The following is a 19586-nucleotide window of genomic DNA, read 5'->3' as shown; positions in this document are numbered from 1 at the left end:
GGGTTGAGTTTCATCTTAACCTCCTTGCGGCATTGTGCACAATAGCCATGATCATGATCGCAATCACAGAGTCACAATTCATGGATCGGAGTTCACTCAAAAATTCATATGACCATGTTCAGTACATTTTATGCTATTTATTGAGTTATTTGACTTAGTCTTGCACATGTCATTTTTATGCATTTATTCTTTATTCATGTTCATTACTTTTAAGTTCAGGGGCACTAACGGTTATTTTACTACGCACTATTCTGAATTTCGTGTGTGCTTGTAGTTATTTAGTACTCGTTATCCCCCCCATGATCTTGCTGGGTCTTTTAGACTCACCCCACTTCTTTCTTCCTTTCAGGTGAGGACGAGTATCAGTGGACTGAGGGGCAGGATTCCATGGGCGATGTTCCCAGAGGCGCAGGCCTGTGACCGTGGCTCCATTTATTTTTCCGCTGTGTCATTTCTGTCTTAGAGTCTGTAATAAATTTATACTCCTACTTTCTCGTTTTTATTGGTAGCAGGATGTGATTCCCTGCTTAGGAACATTATCTTTTATCGCTTTTGCTTGTGGTTGCCTGGTGTGGCACGTTAATGTCATGTTGCTAGTTTTGATACTTGTTGAATGTTGGGAGTCGTTATTTAAGATATTTTGACCTGCTGTCTGTGTTGTTGGTTGTTCTAAAAACAGGCGGGTCATGCCAAAATTTTTAGAAAATTTTAATTATTTAAAAAACCCGCGGATTAATATTTTCTATTTATTTGAGTATTAGTAGCTAGTCGTCTCAAAACGGATCTTTGGGGCATGCTTTGTTGAGATCAGTGAAATTTATACACAAACACCATTTTCCTCTAGGTTTTGGTACTAAGACAACATTTGCAAGCCAATCTGGATATGTAATTGGCCTGATGTATTTTGCTGCTAAGAGTTTTTTCACTTCAGCGGCTATATGCCGATTTTTCTCTGGGCCAAATGCTCTTTTCTTTTGCTTCACCGGTCTCATTTTCGAATCAACACGGAGGTGATGGAGCGCATATTCATGAGGTATTCCGGGCAGAGGCTCATCACCCCAAGAAAACACGTCCAAATTGCGACCAAGAAAATTTTTCAGCTTCTCTTCCAATTCAGGAGGTAATTCGGTCCCGATTTTTAGTTTCTTCTCGGGATCATTTGGAACAATTTCTATGTGCTTTAGAGTTTCGGTTGCTGTTATTCTTTCTTTGCTCTCAGTTTCCTCATCCACCAAATGTATCCTGTTTTCACGAAATTTTTTTCCAGGTTTCGGTGCTCTTTCCTCACTAGAAACTTGTCTTTTACGATTTCCTGATGTAACGCCCGAAATTATTTAATTTGAATACGAGAATATTTAATTTAGGAATATTTGGAGTTTTGATTTAAATTATAATATTCTTAAATTATTTAGGATTGAAATTGAATGAATTGAGAAGCTGAGGACCAAATTGAAATTTGTGAAGATTTGAGGGGCTAAATTGCAAATAGGAATGAGTTATCGAAATTTTAAGTTATTACTCAGCATGTATACGTGTATGTGTGAGAATCAATTCAGACAATTGATAGAAACAAGAACAGAGCAACCGATTCCTCTTTTCTTTGCCATTTCAATTTTCAAATTGAGATATCTTGAGTTCCGGTTATCCGATTTCGATTCTGAAAGGTGTTCTGGACTCCTTGCAACGAGACCTTCGATTTGATGTAAGTTTTCTGTTCTTTCATTATGATTTGAGAATTCAAAATTGACAGACATCAGATTTGTGTTTGTATTGAGGTTGATGAGCTTGTATTCCTTGATTATATATTGAAGTTGGGTTGTTGGATCAGTTTTATGATTTCCCAGCTACTAGTCGACTTATATGCTTGCTGATATGATGGGTTTGAGTTGATATGCAGCTGATATAAGTGTATATATTTATGATATTTGATAGTTGGGTTTCGGATTGCCGACTTATACCGATATGCCGTCGAATTTTTGATTTGAGGCTGTTTTACTATCTTATGTGAGAGCTGCTATTGAGATAAGTTTAAGCTGATGTTTCTTGGTAATTATGTTATGGTTTCAGCTTGTAATCAAGGGATATCAAGCTTGCGAACATCGCCTTCGAACCGGTAGAGAATTGAAGCAAGGTTTGAAGCCTATTTGACAATAGAATTGGCGTGAATTTGAGGGCAGATTTTGATAGAGATTTGGTTATGTTGTTGTTCAGATTTGGAGAGCTTTGAAGATACCTTGAAACGTCACAATTGAAAGGTAAAAGTGAACTAGGATTTGATTGGGATTATAACTCGAGATGGTTTGTATCGAGTTCCCTAAATCACATACTTATTTGCTTATTTGCTTTTATATGCTCTTCTATGAATTGTTGAATGAGTCTTTGATGTTAATGAATGCTTTTATGATGATATATGTTGCATTCATCTTGTAAGACTTATTCTTTGATTTTGAAATGAACGAAAACGTTCAAATAGACGATTTGAGGGATTATATATGTACGGCCTGGGTGGTTGACTTAGCCTAGCGTCTGATATACATATATAATGGCTTCAAAGTCTAGAGAAGCAAGATAAGTAGCCCCACCTCGATCGGGAGAGTCGATGGTTAGTTATGATATCTTCTTCTCGGGATCCCAAACGATGAACTAGAGAACCTTGTTTTAAAACATGCATTGTAGTTACTTTTATATCATGAATTTGATATATGCTTTGTTATGCATGTTTAGTTGCTTTTACTGGAAAATGTATTTGTCACCGGAGTTATCCGGCTATTGTTGTGTTGTATGTGTCATGGCAATAGGCGGGAGTGGAACAGGGCAAAAGCGAACTTGAAGAACAAGGGATGAGGAAAATAGCGTGATGATCCGAGTTTAGATGGTTTGTGTGAGCTGTCAATGTTAGTGTTGAGTTCAAGAAAATGATCTTGTTGTAGTTACATGTACTAAGACTTGTTGGCTATGAGTTTGATGTATTACTTATATGCTCAAGACTTTAGATGATGTATATTACTCCTTAGGACTTGAATTGTTGTTGTATACAATGATTCTTGTTTGATATGTTAGCCTATCTTGAATTGATTTTAAGGCTCTGTTATGATTTATTTCTATCATCTTGATCATGTTAGAATGCATGATAGCTTAGGATTTGGAATAGACTTTGTATGAGTTGATAGTAGTTGATGAAGGAATAAAGGAACATATTTTGACAGCAAAATTGCACCAGATGGATTTTCTGGGAATTGAGCTCGCTCGATCGGGTGATTCCTACCGATCGAGCGAGGCCTTAATTTTGGAAGCAGAACCTTGAGCAATTTGTGCTCGCTCGATCGGTAGAAAGTAACCGATCGAGCGAGGCCATGGATTTGAGAACAGAATTGTGAGCAAAGATGGCTCGCTCGATCGGTGAAGATTGACCGATCGAGCGAGGCCACATTTGAACTTACCCGAGAGTTGGGCTTAAGTGCTCGCTCGATCGGTAACTTTTTACCGATCGAGCGAGGTGCTCCATTTTTGAAAAAAAAAAATTTATTTTTTATTTTTTTGTTACTTTATTTAGACTTTGATTCTTTGTCTATTATTTATGATGATTTGATTAATAAGAGATTAGAACTCGGGTCGTCACAACAGGTGGTATCAGAGCGAGAAAATTCTGGACTGAGTTAGATAGTGAGTGGGGTAGATCGAGTCATCTTCCTTGCTTATTTATTTTATAATGCTATGATTGAATTACATGTTGTAAATGCTAGCATGATTTACTTTCAAGTATTTTATTACATGATGTTTTATTTATTCTATTTGAAAGTATGATTTATGATGATTAAAGATGCATGCTTACTGGAATATCTGGAATGATTAGAGGCATGTGTTCTGATAAATTATGATATGCTACCTGATTATCTGAATGGATTGAAAGCATGTCTTGTTGAGTACTTCGATTATTTTTTTTTTAAAAAAAGATTGAATCAGAACCGAGTCTTGATCAGAGGTAAGATGATCAGAGGAGGACTGAGATAGATTTGATGATTGTGGTATTCTAACCTTTTGATAATCAGATATGTCTCGAAGACCAGGACGACCTCCTCTTAGACCTCAGGTTCCTACTCCTCTGCCGGAACAGACAGTGGTAACACCGATAGTACCTCAAGCTACAGTCCCAAACAATGAACAGGGAAGTACCTCTCGAGATATGACAGATATGACTGCCACTCCGATGGAAACATTATTGAAAAGATTTCAATCATATCATCTGCCTACTCTGAACGGTACTGAAAATGCAATTGTATGTGAAGGATGGCTCGATGACATGGAAATGTTGTTTGATTCGCTTGATTATGGTGATGAGCGGAGAGTCAGATTAATTGGGCATCAGCTGCATGAGGTTGCGAAGAGCTGGTGGTCCACGACCAAGAAAGCTTTGGAGCGTAGAGGAATTGTACTGACGTGGAATGTCTTCAAAACTGAGTTTTACCAACGCTTATTTTTGGTGTCTTACCGCAAAGATAAAGGTGCAGAATTTGCGAACCTGAAGCAGGGCAACTTAAATATTGAAGATTATGTTGCAAAATTCACTACATTGCTACATTTTGCTCCACATGTTGCTGATAGTGACGAGGCTATGGCTGATCAGTTTATTAATGGACTGATTCCGGAGGTCTTTAATTTGGTGAACACAAGGCGACCGAATAATTTTGCTGATGCTTTGAACAGTGCCAAAGGAGCGGAAGCTGGTTTGATACAACAACGAGGAGCTTCGTATATCGCTCAGCCTCCGAGATAGTCACAAACCTCAGCTCCAATCTCGCAACAACCTCCTCGATTTGACAGTGGTGGTAGTAGCAGTGGCAAGAAAGGATATTTGCAAGCTCGAGGAAAACAGTTTAAAAAGTCAGGGTACAGTTCTTTGAGTTCCAGTGGCACGAAACAGAAGTCCGGAGTGTTTTGTAACAGTTGTGGTGGAGTTCATCCAACCGATCAATGCCGAGGTGTATCTGGGAGGTGCCATATATGCCATCAGACTGGCCATTTTGCGAGGGTGTGCCCTCAGAGAGGTTCTGGACAATCACGAGGTGCAGAGTCATCACGATCAGTGGCTCAACCTACGAGGCAAGCCTCTTCTGTTCATTCCTTCCAACCACCACATCCACAGCAACAGCCAAGGCCAGGAGGAAGTCAGACAGGCAGTCAGCCACAGAGACAACAGGCTCATGTCTTTGCACTGACAGAGGAACAGACACAGGGAGCACCAGATGACGTGATTGCAGGTAACTGTTTTCTTTATGGTTATCCTGCATATGTATTGATAGATACAGGTGCATCCCATACGTTTATCTCTGCACGATTTGCATCCTTACATGCTTTGCCTATTGAAACATTACCTGTTGTAGTATCTGTTTCTTCTCCTTTGGGGGAGAGGTCTTATATCTATTCAGACAGTTAAGAATTGTTTATTACAGTATGATGGTAATGAGATCGAGATAGATTGTTTTGTGCTTGGTTTGTCTGATTTTGACTGCATTATTGGGATTGATATGCTAAACAAGTAAAGAGCTACCGTAGATTGTTTTCAGAAGATAGTGAGATTCAGACTTGAGATGGCTGGAGAATGGAAATTCTATGGTAAGGGTTCTCGTGCTAAGATTCCTCTGATTTCTGTATTATCAATGACCCGACTTTTGCAGAAAGGAGCGGAGGGATTTATTGTATATACAGTTGATGTTTTGAAAACTAGCCCGAACCTGGCTGATTTGCCAGTGGTTAGTGAATTTGCGGATGTTTTTCCTGATGAGATTCCAGGACTACCTCCGTATCATGAGATTGATTTCAACATAGAACTGATGCCAGGTACTACACCGATTTCTAAAGCACCTTATCGAATGACACCAGTAGAATTGAAAGAGTTGAAAGATCAGTTGGAAGATTTACTGGCCAAGGGATACATTCGACCCAGTGTTTCTCCTTGGGGTGCTCCAGTATTATTTGTACGCAAGAAAGACGGTTCAATGAGATTGTGCATCGACTACCGGCAACTGAACAAGGCAACGGTAAAGAACAAATACCCTTTGCCTCGTATTGATGATTTATTTGACCAGTTGTAGGGTTCTTCAGTGTATTCCAAGATCGATCTGAGATCTGGATACCATCAACTGAGAGTTAGGGATTCTGATATTCCGAAAACTGCGTTCAGAACCAGGTATGGCCATTATGAGTTTATAGTTATGCCGTTTGGTCTGACAAATGCTCCAGCTGTGTTTATGGCTTTGATGAATCGTGTGTTTCAGAAATATCTCGACGATTTTGTGATAATATTTATTGATGATATTCTGATATATTCGAAGAATCTAATTGATCATTCTGAGCATTTGAGAACTGTGTTGAAGACTCTGAGATCTGAGAAACTGTATGCTAAACTGTCAAAATGTGAGTTTTGGCTGAAACAGGCTGTATTTCTTGGACATATCATATCTGGAGATGGTATAGCTGTTGATCCAAGTAAAGTCGAGGCAGTGATCAGTTGGTCGAGACCAACATCTGTTCCTGAAATTCGTAGTTTCATGGGTTTGGCTGGGTATTATCGCCGGTTCATTAAAGATTTTTCTAGTATTGCGAAGCCGATTACTCAGTTAACTCAGAAGAATGCTCCATTTATCAGGTCTGAAGCCTGTGAATCCAGTTTTATTGAGTTGAAGAAGCGATTGACCAGTGCACCAGTCTTGACGATTCCTTCAGGTACTGGTGGTTTCACTGTTTACTGTGATGGATCTCATCGAGGTTTGGGGTGTGTTTTGATGCAGCGAGGGCATGTGATTGCTTATGCCTCGAGACAATTAAAGCCTCACGAGACCAGATACCCGATTCATGATCTTGAATTGGCCGCCATCGTATTTGCTTTGAAGATTTGACGACATTATCTGTACGGGGAACAGTTTGAGATTTATTCTAATCACAAGAGTCTGAAATATTTATTTTCACAGTCAGAATTGAATATGAGACAGCGTAGATGGCTTGATTTGCTTAAAGATTTTGATTGTGAAATTAAATACTATCCGGGAAAATCAAATGCAACAGCTGATTCATTGAGTCGAAAGGTATGTTCTTTATCTCTATCGACGATTGGTGTATCCCATTTGATTGAAGACTGTTGTCTTTTTGGTTTAGTATTTGATATGAATTATCAGCCTATGCGACTTTATCAAATTCAAGTTGAACCAGAGTTACTTTTGAGAATTAAAGAAGCTCAGAAACTTGATCAGAATGTGCAGAATTCGATTGAGAAAGTCCGATCAGGGCATGTATCTGAATACCAGGTTCGAGATGATCTTTTGTATGTAAACAATCGCCTTGTAGTGCCTGATATTTTTGATGTGAGACAACAACTACTGAAAGAGGCGCATTGTAGTCGTTATAGTATTCATCCTGGAGGTAGGAAGATGTACAACGATTTGAAGACTCGATATTGGTGGAAACCAATGAAGTCCGATATCACTGATTTTGTGTCTCGATGTCTGAATTGCCAACAGGTGAAGGCTGAGAGGAAGAAACCGCCTGGTTTTTTACAGAGTTTATCAGTGCCGGAATGGAAATGGGATCATATTTCCATGGACTTCGTGACGAAGTTACCTCGATCTTCTAGAGGTTGCGATGCTATCTGGGTGATTATCGACAGATTGACGAAGTCAGCGTGTTTTATTCCTTATCGTATGACATATCGACACGATCAAATGGCAGAGCTGTATGTCCGAGACGTTGTCAGATTGCATGGAGTGCCGAAGTCTATTGTATCAGATCGTGATCCTCGATTTACATCTCACTTCTGGCACAGTTTACAGAGTGCTTTGGGTACTCAGTTACACATGAGCACAACCTATCATCCACAGACAGACGGACAGTCTGAGCGTACCATTTAGACATTGGAGGATATGTTGAGAGCTGTAGTGCTTGATTTTGGCACGAGTTGGCAAGAGTCATTACCTCTTTGTGAATTCTCGTACAACAACAGCTATCAATTGAGTATTGAAATGGCTCCGTTTGAAGCTCTGTATGGTAGAAAGTGTCGATCACTTCTTTTCTGGGATGATATTTCTGAGGTACCTGATATTGGACCTGATATGATTCGAGATATGACTGAACAAGTGAAGCTTATTCAGAAGAGAATAAAGACAGCACATGATAGACAAACGAAGTATGCCAATATCCGACGACGACCTTTGTCTTTTGAACAAGGGGATAGAGTATTTCTGAAGATTTCTCCATTCAGAGGCACTGTACGATTTGGAAAGCGAGGGAAGTTGTCTCCACGATATATCGGTCCGTATGAGATTCTGGAGAGAATAGGCAATCTTGCCTATCGATTAGCTTTGCCTCCATCCTTATCTGGCATACATGATGTCTTTCATGTATCGATGCTTCGAAAATACCTTGCTGATGAATCTCATGTGCTTCAACCTGATAAGGCTGAACTCGACGAAACTTTGAGTTATTTTGAAAAGCCAATTCAGATACTTGATCGTAAGGAGAAGCAACTTCGAACGAAGACTATTCCGCTTGTGAAAGTCCAGTGGAGTCATCATGGTATTGAAGAAGCAACTTGGGAGACAGAATCAGACATGAGGCAACGGTTTCCAGAGATGTTTCAATGATGTGAGTTCTCCTTTAGTTTTCTGTTATCCGATATATCTTATGTGCTATTCGTACTTACGATTTCGAGGACGAAATCGTGTCTTAGTGGGGGAGAATTGTAACGCCCAAAATTATTTAATTTGAATTTGAGAATATTTAATTTGGGAATATTTGGAGTTTTGATTTAAATTCTAATATTATTAAATTATTTAGGATTGAAATTGAATGAATTGAGAAGCTGAGGACCAAATTGAAATTTGTGAAGATTTGAGGGGCTAAATTGCAAATAGGAATGAGTTATCAGAATTTTAAGTTATTACTCAGCATGTATACGTGTATGTGTGAGAATAAATTCAGACAATTGATACAAACAAGAACAGAGCAACCGATTCCTCTTTTCTTTGCCATTTCAATTTTCAAATTGAGATATCTTGAGTTCCGGTTATCCGATTTCGATTCTGAAAGGTGTTCTGGACTCCTTGAAATGAGACCTTCGATTTGATGTAAGTTTTCTGTTCTTTCATTATGATTTGAGAATTTGAAATTGACAGACATCAGATTTGTGTTTGTATTGAGGTTGATGAGCTTGTATTCCTTGATTATATTGAAGTTGGGTTGTTGGATCAGTTTTATGATTTCCCAGCTACTAGTCGACTTATATGCTTGCTGATATGATGGGTTTGAGTTGATATGCAGCTGATATAAGTGTATATATTTGTGAGATTTGATAGTTGGGTTTTGGATTGCCGACTTATACCGATATGCCGTCGAATTTTTGATTTGAGGCTGTTTTTGTAGTGACCCTGCTTGGAATCACCTACTAACTGGCAACTAATAGCATGCATTAAACTTAATACAGCAAAATACTTAACAGAGTAAAATGTGCGGAAACAAAACCATAATTTACATATCAGCTTTGTAACATAATCCAGGCTTAGATCTGTAGTGATACAACCAAATCGAAATCTTAAACAGTAAACATTATACAGCTATATCGAATCCTGCTGTATAATAAAATTCTCAAGGCTCCTGCTCCCTAGTCCTGCCTTGAACTACCAGCTCCGTCCATCCTGCGACCTGCCCCATGGAATAGGGTGTCCAAGATAACAACTAGGAAGTGAGCGCTAACGCCCAGTACATAGAAATGAGTAAACATATGTATATAATGCATGCAACATGATGACTGGTACAGGATCATCTGAAAAGTCATGCTCAGTACCGGCGCCACATGAGTGCTTCCACCACATGGATCAACCTCTGGGCGCAACCACACTCGTCTAGTACACCAGAGTAGACAGACATAAATGCCCCCGTCGTCGCGGTACTCTCAGTGACAGACTATCGAGTATAGAGTTGAGCGGCTCTATAGTCAGGTATAACAAGGTATAGGCTCAACGTGTATATGCACATGACATATGAATATAGAAAGCGGTAAATCATATATCATGCCATATAATAATGTCAAATAAATGCAACATATAAACATGTATACTCGCTGGCAATCTCAGTCAATGTGTACGTACCTCTAGGCTAGTTCAAGTATAATAAAATCCTAGGTTCCAAGCCTATATTCAAAAGTTCACCGTATCACTACATAAATTCTATAAGCCTTAACTAAGCTAATAAGTACTCCCAAAACTTAAATAGATTCTCGGACCATACCTTCGTCCGTAGTTAGCCCTTTGAAGTCGCTAATCCCGGATGACTATAACCACACCTTGGTTATTCCAGAACCTCTATTATAACCGATAGGGCCCTCAAGTGTATATCTCACACTATATAACTGTAGAAGGAAACTCGAGAATTCGTATTTCAAAATGAAATCGAACGAGCCCTATTTATAGGCAAAACTCCCGGCCAGGATCGGAACTTCCGATTTCGGGATCGGAGCTTCCGATCCAGCTCATTGCATGCATGCAAGACACGCCAGGATCGGAACTTCCGATCGGGCGATCGGAGCTTCCGATCTGCTCTACGTTCAACACTTGTCAAAACTCGCGGCTGAGTCATCGAACATTGCTGGCAACTGGAGATCGGAACTTCCGTTCTAGGATCTGAGCTTTCGATCTCTGTGCTTCCAAAGTGGCTAGGATCGGAACTTCCGATCTGGGTTCGGAGCTTCCGATCCGGCCCAAAGTCAAAAGCCCATATTCTCTTCCGAAGTCCAATAACACTCCGAAATTGATTAATTACCAACCCTTAATCATGTTTAACATATTATTATCTTAAAATGGAATCTGGGTTACTACATTCTCCCCACCTTTAGATATTTCGTCCGCGAAATAACATCTAAAGACAAAATCAAGATAATAATATGAAACATCAAACCATGTTTTATTACAACAACTGTAATTACATCTTACATGGTAAATCAAAAGTACAAAGCAAACAACTCAGGATATTCCGCTTGCATACGACTTTCAGTTACCCAAGTTGCTTCTTAAACGCCTCGGAGCTGCCACTGTACCATCACCAGTGGTATAGTCTTGTTCCGAAGAACTTTCTCCTTCCTGTCTAGGATACGGATTGGTCGTTCAACAAAAGACAGATTTGGCTCTAGCTGAATATCAGTGGACTGAATCACATGAGATTCATCAGCTATATACTGTCGAAGTAACGACACATGAAAAACATTATGTATACTGGAAAGATTTGACGGTAAAGCCAAACGATATGCAACATCTCCAATCTTCTCCAGTATCTGGAAAGGCCCAATAAAACGAGGAGACAACTTTCCTTTCACGCCGAATCTCATCACCTTCCTAAAAGGTGATACTCGAAGGAACACATATTCACCAGGCTCAAACTGAAGTGGCCTGCAACGAATATTAGCATAACTGGCTTGTCTATCTTGAGCAACTTTGATCCTATGTTTGATCAAATCTACCTTGTCTACAATCTGCTGCACCAATTCAGGACCCTCGACTTGTCGTTCCCCGACTTCATCCCAGAATAACGGAGTACGACACCGTCGACCGCACAATGCCTCGAAAGGTGCCATATCAATACTACGATGATAACTGTTATTGTAGGCAAATTCGATCAAAGGTAACTGATCCTGCCAAGATAAGCCAAAATCCATGACAGAAGAACGTAGCATATCTTCCAGCGTACGAATCGTCCGTTCTGACTGCCTGTCAGTCTCCGGATGATATGCAGTGCTCAAACTCAGAGTGGTACCCAACGCCTCCTAAAAACTACCCCAAAAACGTGAGGTAAATCGCGGGTCTCTATCACTGACTATGCTCACTGGAATCCCATGTAATCGCACTATCTTCTGGATGTATAAACGTGCCATGCGATCATAAGAATACTCCCGGTTATAAGGAATAAAGTGTGCTGATTTCGTCAAACGGTCAACGACAACCCAGATAGCATCACACTGACGTGAAGTCATAGGCAAGTGGGTGACAAAGTCCATAGTCACGTGCTCCCACTTCCATTCGGGAATCTCAAGATTCTGCACTAATCCACCTGGTCGTCGATGTTCAGCCTTGACCTGTTGACAAACAAAACATCTTGAAACAAATTGATACACACTTTGCTTCATCCCTTTCCACCAGAATCTAGTTCGCAAGTCCTTATACATTTTCATGCTACCAGGATGAATTGATAATCGACTCCTGTGAGCTTGAGAAAGAATATTATTCCTGAGCTCCGCATCATTAGGTACAACCACTCGATTAGATAAGCACAATAAACCATCTGCATGAAAAATGGAATCCAGATGTATTAACTCCATTGGCTAGACGTGCCAAACGCTGAGTCTTAACATCAGATATCTGAGCATCTCTGATCCGAGAATACAATGCTGGCTCAGATAGAATAGTATACAATCGAATCCCATTTCTCCCTTTCTTGTGCTTGAGCGTAAAACTCAATGAACAACACTCTTGAATCATATGAGATACTTCACTAGTCTGAAGTGCAGAAAGTCTCACCTGTCGACTCAAGGCATCAACAGTAAGATTAACAGAACCTGGATGATATTTGATTTCACAATCATAATCCTTCAGAAGATCCATCCAGCGTCTCTGTCGCATATTCAACTCCGCCTGAGTGAATAAATATTTCAGACTCTTGTGATCCGTGAATATCTCAAATTTCTCGCCATAAAGATAATGCCTCCAAATCTTGAGCGCAAATACAATGGCGGCCAACTCGAGATCATGTACTGGATAATTACTCTCATGCGTCTTCAACTGTCGAGAAACATAGGCAATAACATGTCTATGCTGTGTCAAAACACATCCTAACCCCTGAACAGAGGCATCAGTATAGACAACATAACCTCCTGATCCAGAAGGTAGAGCTAGCACAGGTGCAGTAGTAAGACGTCTACGCAGCTCATGAAATGACTCCTCACAATCCGAGGACCATATGAAGGCAACATCTTTTCGTGTAAGCTGTGTCAAAGGCCTTGCCAACTGTGCAAAATTCTTGATGAACCGACGGTAATATCCAGCTAGACCCAAGAAACTACGAATCTCAGCAACCGTCGTCGGACGAGACCAGTTTAGCACTGCCTTTATCTTACTAGGATCAACAGATATCCCTTCATTAGAAATCACATGACCGAGAAACACTACCCGATCAAGGCAGAATTCACACTTGCTCAATTTCGCATACAGCTGCTTATCTCGTAACGTCTGTAAAACAATCCTCAAATGCTGTGCATGCTCATCCTTGTCATGAGAATAGACAAGAATATCATCAATGAAGACGATGACAAATCTATCCAGATACTCTCGAAATATCTGATTCATCAGATTCATAAAGACTGCCGGTGCATTCGTCAAACCGAATGGCATCACCAGAAATTCATAATGCCCATATCTGGTCCTGAAAGCAGTCGTAGATATATCTGAGTCTCGTACCCGCATCTGATGGTAACCAGATCTCAGATCTATCTTGGAGTAAACAGAAGTACCCTGTAGTTGATCAAATAGATCATCAATCCGTGGCAAAGGATACTTATTCTTGATGGTGACACGATTCAACTGCCTGTAATCAATACATAATCGCATCGATCCATCCTTCTTCTTGACAAACAAAACAGGTGCTCCCCACAGAGAAACACTCGGACAAATATATCCCTTATCAAGCAGATCCTGTAACTGCTGTTTCAATTTCCTCATCTCTGACGGTGCCAGACGATAAGGTGCTCGGGATATATGCGTAGTTCCTGGTACTAAATCAATACCAAATTCAACCTCTCGAACCGGAGGAAAACCAGGAATCTCATCAGGGAATACATCAGGAAACTCGCTGACAACTGGTAACTGATCAATACCCGAACTACTCGTGGACATATCAACTGCATAGATGAGGTAGCCCTCCCCACCTGACTCCAAGACATGATATGCCTTCAGAGCCGAAACAAGTGGCATCGGAGGTCGCGCACCCTCACCATAAAAATACCAGCTATCACCCTCAACCGGATGAAACTGTACCAGACGCTGATAACAATCCATAGTAGCGTGATACAAAGTCAGCATATCTATTCCCAAGATACAGTCAAAATCTTCCATCGCTAATATCATCAAATTAGCCGATAACACATTTCCCTCAAACTCCAGAAGGCAACCCATCACTAGACGCTTAGTTACTATCTCTTGCTCCAACGGAGTAGATACAACTAAATCCATATCTAATGATACATAAGGTAATCTATGTCTCTTAACAAAGCGACTAGAAATAAAGGAATGCGATGCTCCAGTATCAATTAATACAAGTGCAGGAATACCACATAACAGAAAGTTACCTGCCAACATGCGATCGCTTCCCTCAGTAGCCTGCTCCTGAGACAGAGCAAACACCTGCCCTTGAGTCTGGGGACGATAACCAGAAGAACTCTGTGGTGCTAGCTGCTGACGTGGAACAATAGAAGCCTGAGATCCAACCTGTGATCCCGATCCACTAGTAGAACCCATGCGCTGAGGACAATCTCTCCGCAGATGTCCCTGCTGACCGCAAATATAACAAGCACCAGTAGCTCTCCGACATGAACCTGCAGGATGCTTCCCTCCACAGTGACTACAAAATTCCTCCTTCTTCTTCTTTTTCCCAAAATGGAACATACCTCGTGAACCACGAGATCCAGATGAATTAGTAGGAGTAGAAGACATAGGTCCAGATTGCACAATAGATTGAGCTCGAGGCTCAAAAGATCCACTAGGCTGTCCTGGCATCATCAACTGTGCCCACCTGTTGCTAGTCTCCACAAGACGGCAACGGTTCACCAAAGTCTCAAAAGATACCAAGTCATCACAGACGACAACCTGAGAGTAGATATCTTGGTTCAAACCTTGTAGAAAGATATCATAATTCGATGCATCACTCTCATTGATATGAGGACTAAAAGGTAGCAGATCAAGAAATCGTTGCTGATATTGATCAATAGTCATTGATCCTTGCCTCAGAGTAAGAAACTCCATAGATCGTGCTTGGCGAAAAACCGGAGGAAAATACAATTTCTGGAACTCCCGACAGAAATACCCCCAAGTCACCTGTCCTCTCTCAGTACATGCCTGAGCAGCTTTGGCATCCCACCAAAAACGTGCTCGATCCTCTAGAATGAATTCTAGAACTTCCAATTTCTGATCCTCAGTACAATCGAAAGCACGAAAAGTACTCTCGAGTTTAGACATCCAACTCCTCTCCTGTTCAGGATTCTCGCCTCCCACCAAAGGTTTCGGTCCTACTTGCATGAACTTATTGATAGAGTAGCAACGTCTACCCTCATGATGACGATGATGATCATCATGATGATGATGGCGACGATGATGATGACCACCTCCCTGGCCAACACTACCGTGACTCTCGTCAGCCATATCCTGAAAAGAATTGCACATTAAAATCCAAAATGCGCAAGAATTACTCAAGCCTAAATTAAATCCCAAGTACTAATCCCAAAATATAAAGCATGCTCTGATACCAAAAATGTAATGACCCTGCTTGGAATCACCTACTAACTGGCAACTAATAGCATGCATTAAACTTAATACAGCAAAATGCTTAACAGAGTAAAATGTGCGGAAACAAAATCATAATTTACATATCAGCTTAGTAACATAATCCAGGCTTAAATCTGTAGTGATACAACCAAATCGAAATCTTAAACAGTAAATATTATACAGCTATATCGAATCCTGCTATATAATAAAATTCTCAAGGCTCCTGCTCCCTAGTCCTGCCTTGAACTAACAGCTCCGTCCATCCTGCGACCTGCCCCATGGAATAGGGTGTCCAAGATAACAACTAGGACGTGAGCGCTAACGCCCAGTACATAGAAATGAGTAAACATATGTATATAATGCATGCAACATGATGACTGGTACAGGGTCATCTGAAAAGTCATGCTCAGTACCGGCGCCACATGAGTGCTGCCACCGCACGGATCAACCTCTGGGCGCAACCACACTCGTCTAGTACACCAGAGTAGACAGACATAAATGCCCCCGCCGTCGCGGTACTCTCAGTGACAGACTATCGAGTATAGAGCTGAGCGGCTCTATAGTCAGGTATAACAAGGTATAGGCTCAACGTGTATATGCACATGACATATGAATATAGAAAGCGGTAAATCATATATCATGCCATATAATAATGTCAAATAAATGCAACATATAAACATGTATACTCGCTGGCAATCTCAGTCAATGTGTACGTACCTCTAGGCTAGTTCAAGTATAATAAGATCCTAAGTTCCAAGCTTATATTCAAAAGTTCACCGTATCACTACATAAATTCTATAAGCCTTAACTAAGCTAATAAGTACTCCCAAAACTTAAATAGATTCCCGGACCATACCTTCGTCCGTAGTTAGCCCTTTGAAGTCGCTAATCCCGGATGACCATAACCACACCTTGGTTATTCCAGAACCTCTATTATAACCGATAGGGCCCTCAAGTGTATATCTCACACTATATAACTGTAGAAGAAAACTCGGGAATTCGTATTTCAAAATGAAATCGAACGAGCCCTATTTATAGGCAAAACTCCCGGCCAGGATCGGAACTTCCGATTTTGGGATCGGAGCTTCCGATCTAGCTCATTGCGTGCAAGCAAGACACGCCAGGATCGGAACTTCCGATCGGGCGATCGGAGCTTCCGATCTGCTCTACGTTCAACACTTGTCAAAACTCGCGGCTGAGTCATCAAACATTGCTGGCAACTGGAGATCGGAACTTCCGTTCCAGGATTGGAGCTTCCGATCTCTGTGCTTCCGAAGTGGCTAGGATCGGAACTTCCGATCTAGGTTCGGAGCTTCCGATCCGGCCCAAAGTCAAAAGCCCATATTCTCTTCCGAAGTCCAATAACACTCCGAAATTGATTAATTACCAACCCTTAATCATGTTTAACATATTATTATCTTAAAATGGAATCTGGGTTACTACAGTTTTACTATCTTATGTGAGAGCTGCTATTGATATAAGTTTAAGCTGATGTTTCTTGGTAATTATGTTATGGTTTCAGCTTGTAATCAAGGGATATCGAGCTTGCGAACATCGCCTTCGAACCGGTAGAGAATTGAAGCAAGGTTTGAAGCCTATTTGACAATAGAATTGGAGTGAATTTGAGGGCAGATTTTGATAGAGATTTGGTTATGTTGTTGTTCAGATTTGGAGAGCTTTGAAGATACCTTGAAACGTCACAATTGAAAGGTAAAAGTGAACTAGGATTCGGTTGGGATTATAACTTGAGATGGTTTGTATCGAGTTCCCTAAATCACATACTTATTTGCTTATTTGCTTTTATATGCTCTTCTATGAATTGTTGAATGAGTCTTTGATGTTAATGAATGCTTTTATGATGATATATGTTGCATTCATCTTGCAAGACTTATTCTTTGATTTTGAAATGAACGGAAACGTTCAAATAGACGATTTGAGGGATTATATATGTACGGCCTGGGTGGTTGACTTAGCCTAGCGTCTGATATACATATATAATGGCTTCAAAGTCTAGAGAAGCAAGATAAGTAGCCCCACCTCGATCAGGAGAGTCGGTGGTTAGTTATGATATCTTCTTTTCGGGATCCCAAACGATGAACTAGAGAACCTTGTTTTAAAACATGCATTGTAGTTACTTTTATATCATGAATTTGATATATGCTTTGTTATGCATGTTTAGTTGCTTTTACTGGGAAATATATTTGTCACCGGAGTTATCCGGCTATTGTTGTGTTGTATGTGTCATGGCAATAGGCGGGAGTGGAACAGGGCAAAAGCGAACTTGAAGAACAAGGGATGAGGAGAATAGCGTGATGATCCGAGTTTAGATGGTTTGTGTGAGCTGTCAATGTTAGTGTTGAGTTCAAGAACATGATCTTGTTGTAGTTACATGTACTAAGACTTGTTGGCTATGAGTTTGATGTATTACTTATATGCTCAAGACTTTAGATGATGTATATTACTCCTTAGGACTTGAATTGTTGTTGTATACAATGATTCTTGTTTGATATGTTAGCCTATCTTGAATTGATTTTAAGGCTCTGTTATGATTTATTTCTATCAACTTGATCATGTTAGAATGCATGATAGCTTAGGATTTGGAATAGGCTTTGTATGAGTTGATAGTAGTTGATGAAGGAATAAAGGAACATATTTTGACAGCAAAATTGCATCATATGGATTTTCTGGGAATTGAGCTCGCTCGATCGGGTGATTCCTACCGATCGAGCGAGGCCTTAATTTTGGAAGCAAAACCTTGAGCAATTTGTGCTCGCTCGATCGGTAGAAAGTAACTGATCGAGCGAGGCCATGGATTTGGAAACAGAATTGTGAGCAAAGATGGCTCGCTCGATCGGTGAAGATTGACCGATCGAGCGAGGCCACATTTGAACTTACCCGAGAGTTGGGCTTAAGTGCTCGCTCGATCGGTAACTTTTTACCGATCGAGCGAGGTTCTCCATTTTTGAAATTTTTTTTTATTTTTTTGTTACTTTATTTAGACTTTGATTCTTTGTCTATTATTTATGATGATTTGATTAATGAGAGATTAGAACTCGGGTCGTCACACCTGATGAACCCCGTAGTGTCACCGCATGACACTCTATGGCTAGACGATGGTCACCAATGGCTTCTCCTACTCCTCCTGGAGTCAAAAACTTCAGCTTCATATGATATGTCGATCCGATGGCTTGGAATATATTGAGACTTGGTCGTCCCAATATCACATTGTATGCAGATGAAACCTTTACTACAAGGAATTTTACCATCTTAGTAAACCTTTTGGGGTAAGAACCCAAGGAAAGAGGAAGCTTTACTTCTCCCAAAACCTCAACTATTTCTCAGGAAAATCCAACTAGTGGAATGTTGACTGGAGTTAACTGTGCATTACTAATACCCAACTTCACGAATGCATCATGAAAAATTATGTCGGCTGAACTTCCTGAATCCACTAGAATTTTCTTTACTAAAAAATTGGAGATTGTGGCTGAGATAATTAAGCATCATTATGGGTACCCCGAGGGTTCTCCAGATCTTTGTCACTGAATGATAATCCCTCTTGGATGGTTCCAATTGCATATATCGACAAGGATGTGGGGTTAGATAAATTGCTGGTTCCTTTTGCTGCCCGCAGAAGAGCTTTTCTTGCTTTGTTCGAGTCGCCACAAGCAGGCCCCCCAGTGATTTCGGCGATTACCCCTCCCGAGGGAAAATTTTCATCAGCTCGTTCATGTTGTTTCCCAGTTTCATCATGGCGCTTTTGATAGTCACGTTTTGGTTGTTCGTCCCGACGCCTGTCATCTCGCTTCTCACCGCGGGATTTGTCCACAAAATTCTCCAAGTGTCCGCGCTTTATGATTTTTTCAATTTCTGCTCGCAAACAGAAGCAATCTTCTGTAGTATGACCTTTATCTTTATGAAAATGGCAGTACTTGTCCGAACGTTGGCGCTTTGGATTATTCTGCATTGGGCGAGGGGGACACAACAATCCTTGTTTTTCAGCCATTACCAGTATATCGG

At 40.6% G+C, this 19586-nt stretch overlaps 1 protein-coding gene across 1 annotated transcript; it reads right to left on the bottom strand.

The window, feature by feature from the left end:
* Positions 1-773: 773 nt before the first annotated feature.
* Positions 774-18835, bottom strand: LOC140861949 (uncharacterized). Its single transcript, XM_073264951.1, has 2 exons — positions 18637-18835; positions 774-1312 (listed from the first exon to the last, which is right to left on the bottom strand). Exons 1-2 carry the CDS (start codon positions 18833-18835, stop codon positions 774-776), a joined length of 738 nt encoding a protein of 245 aa, XP_073121052.1.
* Between the last annotated feature and the right edge of the window lie 751 nt (positions 18836-19586).

This window comes from Henckelia pumila, chromosome 4 (assembly GCF_033568475.1).
Source record: "Henckelia pumila isolate YLH828 chromosome 4, ASM3356847v2, whole genome shotgun sequence".
Taxonomy (NCBI): Eukaryota; Viridiplantae; Streptophyta; class Magnoliopsida; order Lamiales; family Gesneriaceae; genus Henckelia; species Henckelia pumila.
This window is presented reverse-complemented; position numbering and strand designations above follow the sequence as displayed.

What these genes read in the sequence shown, in the direction of transcription:
- LOC140861949 (XM_073264951.1), bottom strand. Translation starts at nt 18,835, where the DNA reads ATGGTAAAATTCCTTGTAGTAAAGGTTTCATCTGCATACAATGTGATA. An exon ending in GACACTACGGGGTTCATCAG is followed by an intron (nt 1,313 to 18,636) that starts GTGTGACGACCC and finishes GCGTTACATCAG; the next exon opens with GAAATCGTAAAAGACAAGTT.